The sequence below is a fragment of the Atractosteus spatula genome, chromosome 3 (assembly GCF_055471065.1).
Source record: "Atractosteus spatula isolate fAtrSpa1 chromosome 3, fAtrSpa1.hap1, whole genome shotgun sequence".
NCBI lineage: Eukaryota > Metazoa > Chordata > Actinopteri > Semionotiformes > Lepisosteidae > Atractosteus > Atractosteus spatula.
Genome location: NC_142708.1, coordinates 26,416,834 through 26,429,035, shown reverse-complemented (window position 1 = coordinate 26,429,035; position 12,202 = coordinate 26,416,834). Strand labels below are relative to the sequence as shown.

Below are 12,202 nucleotides of genomic sequence, written 5' to 3'. Positions count from 1 at the left end.
TCAGCTATTAGTGGGGAGGAGAGCAGAGTAAAGAAGCCAGTTTTTACATGGGGACTCTTAGGAGGCCAAGACTATAAAGGCTCGTGGGAGGGGAGTGTAGCCAGGATGCCGGGGTAACACAACTACTCTTTTCCAAAAACGCCCTGGGATTTTTAATGAGTCAGGTCCTTTTACGTTTTTACGAAGCACAGCACCTTTTTACAGTATAGTGTCCCCGTCACTATACTGGGGCATTTGGATCCACACAGACCGCGAGCCGAGCACCCCCTACTGGCCCCTCTAAGACCTCTTCCAACTTTGATTTTTCCCAGGAGGTCTCCCATCTAGGCTCACTCCTGCTGAGCTCCAGTGAGTTACAGGGTGATAGAGTTGAAAACATTTTTAATTGATTGTTGCCCTGTGTAGAAGAGGCAAGTTCAAAGCCTGTTGGCCTTTCATGGTCCTCTCTTTTGTTTTTCTTCTCCTCCTTCCTTATACTTAACTTGACCTCCCTGACAGACTTCTGCTTGAAAAACCGAAACCGAAAAGCAGGACCCCTTTGCTGAAAGGTGGCTTGTTGCTTGGGTCTCTTTGCAGTTGCAGCCGCTGCCAGCGCGGCCCTCCTAGCGCTGTCCCGCGAGAGCCCTGCCATGAGTTAAGGGTGCGGCACCATGACGGCGGTGTACATGAATGGGGGGGGCTTGGGGAGCCAGCGGTACGCGCGCTGGAGCCGTCAGGACAGCGCTGAGGACTACCTCCGCACCGAGTGCTATGCCGAGGAGGAAGGTGGGCAGCACCGGCGGCTCACTCCCTTCGAGAAGCTCACCCTCGACATGTCCCAGGACGAGAAGGTGGTCAAGGAGCTGACCCTGGGCAAGAGGATCGGCTTCTACCGGGTGCGAGGCGAGATCGGCAGCGGCAATTTCTCCCAGGTCAAACTGGGCATCCACTCCCTCACCAAAGGTAAGAGATTTGCTGCCCTCCCTCCCATTAACACAGGGCTCCTGTTCCTGTGTCTGTCTGGATTTGAGAAGAAAGTGGCTGGCATTGTAGAGCTTGCTATGCTGTGAAATAATGTTTCATCCCAAAATAACAATAATATATTATCAAATGGGGTAGTACACTAATCAAACGTGCTTTTCAAAACAGCTCTGTACACTGCACAGTGGTGTATGCACATTTTGAACATCAGAAATGTTGCAAACACAAGGTGACCGTTCAGCCTGTCTAGTCCATTTGGTTGATAAATGGCTAATTGATCCAAAAATCTCATCCATTCGTTTTTTTAAAGAAGCTACAGCTATCAGAAGCTATCAGCTACAGCATCATGACTGGGTGCCTTGTTACACACTCCCACAACCCTTTGCGTAACGTCATTCCTTTCATTTTTGGTTTGAAATGCCCTTGCATGTAGTTGCTGCTTTTTCATTTTGAATTCTTGAATCAGTTCCCTTTGTAATTTTCTCTCAAGACTAGAAAGGTTCGGTTCTTTCAGCCTGTCAGAGCAAGACAATCCTTTGTCTAGCAATGCATCAGGTTGCTGTTCTCTGAACTGATTCCAGAGACAAGCAGTATCTATTCTGTAGCATGGTGACCACAATTGTGCACACTATTTCAAATGAGGCCTTATAGTGTATTGCAATATACATTTACTGTATATAACACTGCATTGCATTATACAATTTTAACAGAACACCATTTAAATTCTATTCATTATGCAAGTATCCTAAATGTATGTCTTTACGTTGCCTACCCACATCGTCTAGAAGATGTAAATAATGTGGCAACATAAACAACTCTTCTGCCCCTGTGTTTTCCGTTGTGTATTTATAGTTTGTTTTTGCATAAATGCCTACAATATTCTACACTTTTTTACGTCAAATGTAATCTGCCAACTCCTTGACCTGTCTTGAATTTGAATTTAATCAATTTTTTTTATTTCTTTCCTGCTGCTATGGTGTTCACTAATTCTCCAATTTTGTCATAATCTACAAAAACCTGATTAGTTCAATAACTATAGCAAAATCTAGATCAGTAATATACTTTAGGGAGAGTAGTGGTCCCAGTGCAGATGGTAAATCTGCTATATATGAATGAGCTCAAACAAAACTTAAAATCTGATGTGGAATTCATACATGGTGACTCACCCATCTGACACGAATTCCCAACTCCCTAGTTGATGTCATCCTTTTGGATATATGCAAAATGTTATTGGCAAATTTAAAGCCACTAAAGATGAGTTTCTCTGAATATTCTAATTCAGGTGAGTCGATCTTTTGATTGAATGGTTGTTTTTTTGCTTGAATGAGACAAAAAAACACCATGAACACTACACTGCACAATATAACAACTTGCAGGAATTCTTGACAAGCATTTGTGCAAATGACATTACAGACACGCAGGTATTCATGAAGAGGACTTTTAAGAGAAAGTGTAAGCGCAGAAGTCCAGGTAAAGAGAAGTCAGGTGAAAATGATGGAAGACACATTTAAGAACTTTGAAAGCTCATGCAATTTGGTAAGAGAGGTCCTGATAATTTTTGTCAAATGTTATATTGCAATATGGCTTTCATTCATGTTATTTTATTGTGATTTGTAGTGGTTTAGAATACGCTATGACTGTTTTTATCCTTATTTATGTAAAGCGTGTATCAGAACTGTTAAAAGATGCTTTATAGAGCAGAAGGATTGTTACAATATGTTATGTAGCATTTTAGGTAAAAGAGCTAACCCATTCTACCATGAAAGATAGTATTAATTTCTGATTTTTCCTCTTAACTGTTAAAAAAAGTTTTAGGTTTTAGGTATCCTGTGTATTACTTGAACAGCCACATACTCCATCAAATTTGAATGTTTGGTGTAGATTCTATTTCCGTTACAAAACACAAAGCTCTGCAACGTTACTGAAGCTTGGTAGATTGAATGATGAGGTGGAGTTGGAAAAAATAACTAATGCAGCAAAAGTATAAAATTGGATACATTAGATAAAAGTGCTTAATAGGTAAGAACAGAAATTTAATCTCAGTGTTTTTTTAAATCATTTATCATTCTTTACCCTTGGTACATAACCCATAACTTAAAGTGTTTTTTTTACACAATATTACATGCATCTAGTACTGTACTCACAATATGCAGTTAATTTTTGGTACAGTAGAAAGCTGAAACAATGGTTAAAAACTGATGTGAAAAAGAAATGCTATTTTACTCACTATGCTTCTCATATATTTAGAAAGCTTTCATACCATTTTCTATGCTAATATATTCAATAAGATTATATTATCCAAAATAAACTTTAATAAAATCTTCCTTAAAATATTTTTTAAATGTATGGAATGGAACTGTAGGGTTATCATGTGTCTTTATATATCAGGCCTTTATAATATTAGCACAGTAAACCCCCAGTTTAATGGATTAATAGGGAAGAAGGTGTGTCAGCCCATCAGCCCAAAAGCAGTTATATGAGAAATACATTCAGTATATTATATATGCTTTCATGATCTTTTGACTCATTTTTAACCATCTCAATCAACACAGTCAATAAAAAATTGTTCCTGGTTCTTTTTATAATTTTTATAATAAGTAAACAAGTTTTTATTTCATTGTCATAAATGTATGACAATACAAACTTCGCTAGAGGATACGAAACACAAGCAACACCCATTGTAAGCAGTTGACCTTCCCTTATAGGGCACCTCTGACATTCCTGAATTTTTATGTTGTATTTATTTGTACCTTGTTTTATTATACTGTATATGCATTTCCCTGTTGGGAAAGTCCAAATTTTCTAATTTGTTTTGTCTGCCGATGTCCAGTAAAGCAAAGTCTTTTAAGAGTTTACTGAATTTACTGAAAGCATATATTCATGAGCACTTTCACCACACAACTTCAATTTACATTCACAGACAAATTAAGTTACAGTACATTATATAGCAATGTTATTTCTGTATGCATTGTAGATTCAAATGTGTATAATGAGCAATTTCTCTCTGAAATACCCAGAGATCTCTGCTTTTGTAAAGTAAATCTGTAGTGTATAGCTCAATATCATTAATCCCTAGTTGACTGCATGAGGCAGAAATGAATTTTCCTGCTTTCCAAAATATTCAGAAAGTGTAAAGGCAGATCATGTGACCTATGTATTTCTAGACACTCTACATATTAGTTTAAAAGACATCTGGAAATAGAAAAGTAAAAAAAGATTGTGGGTTTCATGCAGATGAAATGAAATTCATTAATCCAGGCATGCACATCTTCACTGCTTCACTGATGCTGCATTGATCTGTATTCTTTCCACAGAAGTCTTAGAACATAAAGACTAAATATAGACAACCCCCCCCCCCCTTGCAGCTTGCAGAGTGTAATGGGATAGCTGTTATTATGAAGATTATTTTAATAAGATTGACATGGGATTCACAATGCACTGATGATGGGTACATCACCAACAGAATTAGGAGCTCTTTTCAGAACACATTAGGGAAACTTAAAGGGTTATGTAATAAGGGACATCTGTTCCATTCCCCTCTGTGTTCACAGAAGGTGTGCGTGAGGAAAACCAAGGGCACATATATTATAAACCAGTAGTGTATTTGATTTACTGAAAATGTAGGAAAGTTGTTTATTATAATACTTTGTTACAGTATGTTCTCTCCAAGCTTTGTGACTTCTGTCTGTCAGTACAGTACCATTAATAGACCTTAGTATATTGACAACCCTAAACTGGTAAACCTACCAGATAGTGTTTCTTCCTGTAAATTAAAGGTCATTTCATTCTCAACCCAATTACTCAGCAATGCTGGAGGAAGGCCCTGTGACAGGCTGGAGTCCTTTCCAGAGGGGAGTGGAGTCATGTGCTATCTGATTGCTTCACACCTGGAAAACAGAATAATCTCTGGCCTAATGAAAGTCCTTGTACTGTATATTTTGGATGGTTTTGGTCTGTTCAGTTTCTTATCCTACCATATGTTATCTATACCATCCAAGACTTCCCTTCATCCTTTTAGAAGACTCATTGTACTTAATTTTGTATTCTCACAATGTCCTGTTGGTTGACTTCAGTTACAACAGGGAGTCTGTTCTTGCAACAAGCTGCTTTGGTACATCCATCACACCCAGCAAAGCCCCGACAAAGAAGTTTGTGGCTTGAATCGGTCTTGGTGTGTAATGTTCTTCTATGGGCTTGATCTGATTTACCCATGATTCGATTCAGGAGGCCCCTTTCCCGTTGTATCTCTTCCAGAGAAAGTAGCAATCAAAATCCTGGACAAGACGAAGCTGGATCAGAAGACCCAACGGCTGCTGTCCAGGGAGATCTCCAGTATGGAGAAGCTGCACCATCCCAATGTGATCCGGCTCTACGAGGTGGTGGAGACCCTTTCCAAGCTGCATCTCGTCATGGAGTACGCTGGGGGAGGGGAGCTCTTTGCCAAGATTAACATGGAGGGCAAGCTGTCCGACATCGACAGCAGGATCGTCTTCTCTCAGATCCTCTCTGCGGTCAAACACATGGTTAGTCTGCCTGCACCTCTCCACCGAATCTGTCCCGCCTTTCCTTAATGGAACTGTGTTCAAAAACTGTGTAACATAGCATAACAACTGTGCATGCACAGTCAAACCAATAAATCTAACAGGCTTATAGAAATACAGTTTCTCTATATTCTAGTCTAATGTAAGGTTCCAGGTTCCAATGTCATTTTTCATTCCCTCTAAGGATAACAGGAATTGTTTGTCAAAGCTGATGTTTTCTCATAAGTCAAAGATCATTCACGCTCTTTCAGGGAGAAGTGTACTTCAGCTATTTCTTTAGCCACATGATTCTTTTTTCTTCACACCCGAAAATGTATATATCGTTGTTTATATATAGCTCAAGGGAAACATTTACAATTATTTGCAACAAAATAGTTCATAACAAGATTTAAAAACTACACAGATTTGTGTAACATAACTTAATGATTTCTATCAAAGAACTGGTTAGTCTAGTGATGTTGTCTATTAAGCAGTCATGTGGGTAAGTAAAATGATTTGCATTGTTAGTCAGCCATGTTGAGGGAAAATCTTAATCCAGAATACAAATCATGGTCCACATCAATAGAAAGCCACTGTAATACAGATTGGAACAGACAGGCTCATTGATTATCAATGCGCTTTAGGCAGGATCTGTGTGCACAAGCCTGCTTTTGCATTGTGTTCCACTAGGTGTCATTGGTTGGCTACTGTGTGTTATTAAATTGAATTTGTAACCTTCAATTTCAGTTGCAGTCCTCCAGGGTTTCCTATAGTCACTGCAGTTAAACTAATGTAAGCAATAATTCAGAAGAACACAGAATCTGTGACTGATAAGAAAAAGGGATGATGAGATATGTATTGCAATTCAATAAATTGAGTGAATTTACAGAAGATCAGTATGTTATGTGCAAGTTGATTGACTACTGAATGCCTATGAATTGTTATATTAGTAGAGGCAGTTTATTTGCACTCTGTTTATTTGGTACCAGGTGGTGTGACTGCTCTTGAGGTGCTTTTCAATAAGGTGACAGGATTTGTCTCACACAATGCATTTGACATGTAATGTCCATATACTGCATACCCCGCCAATGATATCTGGGCAAATAATTTCCCAGAAGCAGACACAATTGTTTTAAGCATTGCTTAAGCACAAAAAAGTTTGTTTTAAATACTATCTGAGCGATGCAATTGAACTAGAAGATTATACTTCACCTATACCTGTATATCTGCCTCCTATAATGGGGAATATGGTACTCTGCTGTAGAGCACTCTTCCAGAACTGTAGCTGCAGACATCTGCTCTCCCTGATTGTGATGATTGTGACGCATGGCTGAGAACTGGTGGATCTGAGACAGGCTACATACCAAGAGTGACAGGACAGTTGAGAGAAACTTTGGAGGGAAAGAAATGGTTTACCATACAGCAAGGTGATTGCTGTTGTTGATGCAGTGTATTCTCAAGGAAGATAAAACTGAGTTGCATTATTTTGCAGACTGTGACTAACTTGGAGGGTAAAGTACTGTGGGCGACAATTGTAAGCAAGTGGCTGACTGGTACAAGACTCAAGGATCTGATTACATAAATGCATTTATGTTAAAAAAAAACAAAATAATAAAGCTGCAGAAGAAATAGGAGACACAGGCACAAGATGTGCATTGCACAGAGGTCACCAAAACATGCTTCCACATTCCAAAAAAAAAACTATCATGACATTTTTTAAACATATTATAGCAGGAGAAGTCAGTGCAAAACAAATTCTTATTTTATTCTGCCATCTTGCACTTTTCTGTAGTTTGGATTTGGGAGCTTCTTATAATATCTGATCCACACATTATCACATAACAATGCATTCCTGGTAAAGGTTAGGGCAATCTTGAGCCTTTTCCAGAAGATCTCCCACTCATGTGGCTTAAGCACATGAAAACCACAAATGACAGCACATTATTGTGCACAGAAGCCTTTATTAAATCAAATGTTCCATTCCCAAAAAACAAATATTTGCTCTAGTATAAACCAACCATTGTGAGTCCCTTTACATTCCAAATAGTTTAAATCCATCTCACATTAAAATGTGTCTCTGAAGCCCTCCTCCATTTATTTAATTGAACAGACACAAACAACAGAGGCCTTAACTCCCTCTAGTGGCAGGTCATCTGAAACTACTATCCTCACTACAGCTGGCCTGCAGAAATATCTGCAGAAGGAGGCATAGCTGTTGCACTCAGAGGGAATGAAATTCCATGTGAGGGAAAGGATCTGTTTAAATAGACTGTGTATGGAATTAAGGAACAAGTAAAAGTTGTTTATGTGACCTGATATCACCTGAGCCTTCAACAGACACACCTGAAGAAGGCTCCACAGCCACAGGTGCAGATATTGTGAGAAATGAATTCATGAACAATTTCAATATATATAAAATACCGTCTTAAAATTATTAATAAAAGCTCTTCCGTCTAAAAGATTAGATCACCCACCCACTTGCTCTCCCATTTTCTAACCCATCCATCCATTTTCTAAGCGCTTCTTCTTATTCAGTGTCACGGGGGAGTCGGAGCTATCCCAGCAAGCAGTGGGCACAGGGCAGGCTGCCAGTCCTTTACAAGGCACTGACAGACACAAACAAAACAAGCACACACTCTCACCATGGCCAGTTCCTCCAGAGGCCAATTAACCTACCAGACTTTCTCTGGCCTGTGGGAGGAAACCCACGCTAACAAGGGAAGAAAAGACCAGCTTAATGCAGATAGCAGCCAGGGTGCAGAAGAGAACCCAGGGTCCCAGCACTGCAAGGCAGTGATGCTAACCACTCTGCCACTGTGCTGCTTGATATAGCATCCCCTATTTAAACTTATGTGGTTACACTGACACTTCTGACCGCGTCCTTTCACAAGGGCATGCTAAAAAGACGTCAAAAGCCCAAATTATACTTAAACTGGGTTCCCATATCATCCCAGCACTCTACTATCGACTAATCTCTATGTACTCTCTCCATTATTCTATCATGAATGGATAGATTCTGTCTCTTTCTCTCATATTTCAAGTCTCACCTTCTTGCATCCATGCAGCTGAAGGCTCCACATCTGAAAAGCAGTCTCATACTTTCTTTTTTACTCTTTTCAAGGAATTGGTGTGTTCCTGGTGAACAAAAACATTTATTGAAGGAATTTGTTGACAGATTCTCTAAAATACTGTAGTATTAAACATATTGCAACTGTAACTCGGGGATTTAGAGTAATGTCAGTACCCACATGCCCTGTTAAGTTAATTAGCATGCTAATGTATGAACAGCACATTATAGTAAAAGCATGGCTAATTCAGATGATTTCTGTAATTAAATAGGATCCCTGTTAATGAGGGCTTATTTTTGGTTTAGTGTGGCTATATTGGCATGTTGGGGATGGAAGACCGAAATACAGGTTTAAAATCCAGTAAGGAGAAACAGTCATTGCATGTGTTCTTGATTTTATTCAGAATCTGTGAAGTATATGTAGTATTAAGCAGACATGGGATCCTTCAAGTTAATATTTGTATGTCTAATCTTTTAAAATTGCTTGCTAAGATTTGTCCATGGAGCAAAAGCTAAGCTTATAATGTTAATTTACAGTATAAATATTATATTCTAACTTTATAGTCTTCTGCTATAAAACCTCTAGTTATTATATATAATGCCTAATACCATATCTTCAATATTGGAGTGTGCAGTATTCTTGAAAATTCATTGTTCTTTACAGACTATAAACGACATGATAAATGTAATTATATTTTTTGTTTTTGTAGGACCTAAGGGCGATTCCTATGTCTTTTTTTTTTGTTCTTACTCTTGTTCTCTGTGTTTAGCATGACAGCAGCATCATCCATCGGGACCTGAAGGCAGAGAATGTGTTTTACACATGTAACACCTGCGTCAAAGTGGGTGACTTTGGCTTCAGCACAATCAGCAAGAAGGAGGAGACTCTCAACACCTTCTGTGGCTCACCACCTTACGCAGCGCCTGAGCTCTTCAGAGATGAGAACTACGTGGGAATCTATGTGGACGTTTGGGCACTGGGCATCCTGCTCTTTTTTATGGTGACTGGCACCATGCCTTTCCGTGCCGATACCGTAGCCAAGCTTAAGAAGTGCATCCTGGAAGGAAACTATACCATCCCGCCCTATGTGCCCGAGTCCTGCCAGAAACTCATCAAGGGCATCTTGCAGCCTGTGCCCAGTGACCGCCACTCCATTGACCAAATCATGGCCTGTGAGTGGTTGCAGTCTGTGGAGTTCCCCAATCCCATGGAGCCTTTCAAACTGGACCCCATGTACCTCGCCGAGCCTGCCGAGCTGGATGAGGACGAAGCGGAGGTGAAGGCGGCTCTGGAGAGTCTGGGCATCACAGAAGAGCACATCCGCAACAACCAGGGCAAGGACTGCCGCAGCTCCATCACTGGGGTGTACCGGATCCTCCTGCACCGGGTGCAGAAGAGAAGGGCCGTGGACAGCATGCCTGTGGTCACGCACGTTGTCCGGGAAACCAAGAAAGAGAGGCTCCAGCCTTACCGAGAGATCCGGCACACATCCAAACTGTGCTCCATTTTATAGACTTGCAGCCTCCGAGTGTCTTAAATAATGGATTTCGTGAGAGATGGGGAAGAAATGTTTACTGTGGTTAATTTTTCAGATGCTTTGTTTAATAGTTCATGGTTTTGTAATATAAAACTGTTAATAAACACAGTCTTTAAATCTCATTGTTTATTTTTTTCTAGCGATCTGACCTTACCCATAAAAAATGCCAAGTAATAAAACTGTCCATTTCAGTCCCATTATTTGTTTAAAATATCCCTATCTGCTCATGTGCATTTGGTATTTAATCACATTTTGGGATTATTTACAAATTTGAAAATGAGACTGTGGTTCAAACATCACAAACATCACATATCTAGTGAGGTAAAGAGTACTTCACAATGGCAGTTTGGATCTAGTAAATTGGAGGTGTCACGGAGGTTTGTAGTTTGGACCCTATGCGGAGCGGCATTACCCAGAAAAGGCAGGAGATGGATTTCGGGAAAACACAGTCAGGTTTATTAATGGTGCAAGAATTCAGTGATCCGGTGCTCAGGGGAATAAACAAGGCATCTAGTTCCAGGCGAATTCACACGGAAAGTCAGGGTACAGTCCATAACTCCAGACCGCGGAATTCATTCCTTCCAGACACATAGGAAACATAAACAATCCCGGAAGGCACGGGGCCAGGTTCTCCAGGCCCTGGGCTCAGAGGTCAGGATGTCTGTGGCAAGGCCTATGCCCTCAGGCCTTCGGACATCCACGTTCCAAAGCTGAGCTCTGAGCATGGGATCCCCTGGGCTTATATACAGAAGTCAATATACAATACACCCCAGGAGCTAATACAGACATCAGACTAACATAGATCTCAGGAAAGGTTAGAGCGCCCTCTGAAGGAAGGATGTCAACCCTGACAGGAGGAAAGTAACATAACATAATAATCTAGGTACAGGTACCTGCAAAATGCATTTGAAAAATATTTTGTTCAATGAGATACTAATTGATAAGTCTACGCATGCCGACTCAGCTACCCACCTGAATTATTGATAATATTTAGTTCAGTAAGTCAAAATGTGAGTACCATTTCCACACATAAAATGAGCTGAAGAAATAAAAAAATGCTAAATATATTTTCCATTGAATACATCTGTACCAAGACGATCTAATTTCAGCATTAGATGTTTTATGTAGCCTGCTCATCAGTTATATGTACCTTTGTGCATCTTCTATGAATGCAGGTTGAATTTGTGTGCTTAAGATTAATTTTCCTTACAACCTATTGGTTTTGCATGGTCTAGACATCAGAGTTTCCTAGAAGTATGACTCCCTTCATGACTTGTGAAGTTCAGCTTGCATATTAATATATAGTGTGATGCTGTCGTTAATGTTTTTACTCAAGTGATCAATAAGGGCGCAAGCTAAGATATTACTGTAATTTGGATAGAACTGTAGTGGGGGTGATGTACAACAGCTCCAGTTATAACAACATTTTCTTTAATGCTGTGTGAGTTTCACAAATTGTAGCTCCAAACACTGTTCCTGTGGTTTTTATTATTGTGGATTTAATATGTTTTGCAATCTCAAAAGCACTTGTGTACTGATGCATAGCAACATTTCAACAGTCCAAGGCCAATTATCTGAAACCACTTTTATGGTTGGCATCAGAGTGCAGCCAACAGACAACTTTTAAATGGTTGTGAAATCTTTATTTGAAACTCTTAGTTTCAGGCAAAACGTCCTTCAAACAACGGAACAACTTTCAGAGACAAGCCACAGACAAGCTGAAGATATTATACTTCCGTTTTTAGTTTCACCTCCTGATACAGGTTTTGACTGTCTATTTCACTGCAGTTACATCATACAGAAATGTCTTTTTTATACATGTCCACAACAATAGATAATATATATATATCATATAATATAAAATAATATTTATTCTTACAAACCACCATTTTAGGTGAAGAGAGTTATGATATTTGAACTGGGTCTACAATGAGAGGGAGAGAGAAATTCCAAATGAAAATCCAATTAAAAAAAAGTAATCCAAAAGCAAACTGAAACACAATGCCTGTGTTCTCCTGAAGTCAATGGCTTCAAGAAAGGTGAATAACAGGAAGTTTTTTTCCATTATGTTTTTAAGAGAGATCTTTCGGTAGCAAAAGGTATTTATTAATTATGCA

General features: G+C 39.5%; 1 protein-coding gene across 1 annotated transcript; it reads left to right on the top strand.

Moving 5' to 3' along the window:
* The first annotated feature begins 581 nt into the window (after positions 1-581).
* On the top strand, positions 582-10,206 carry nim1ka (NIM1 serine/threonine protein kinase a). Its single transcript, XM_088910749.1, has 3 exons — positions 582-942; positions 5,215-5,483; positions 9,318-10,206. The coding sequence occupies exons 1-3, from the start codon at positions 651-653 to the stop codon at positions 10,059-10,061; spliced, it is 1,305 nt and encodes a 434-aa protein (XP_088766875.1). The 5' UTR covers positions 582-650; the 3' UTR covers positions 10,062-10,206.
* The last annotated feature ends 1,996 nt before the right edge of the window (positions 10,207-12,202 follow it).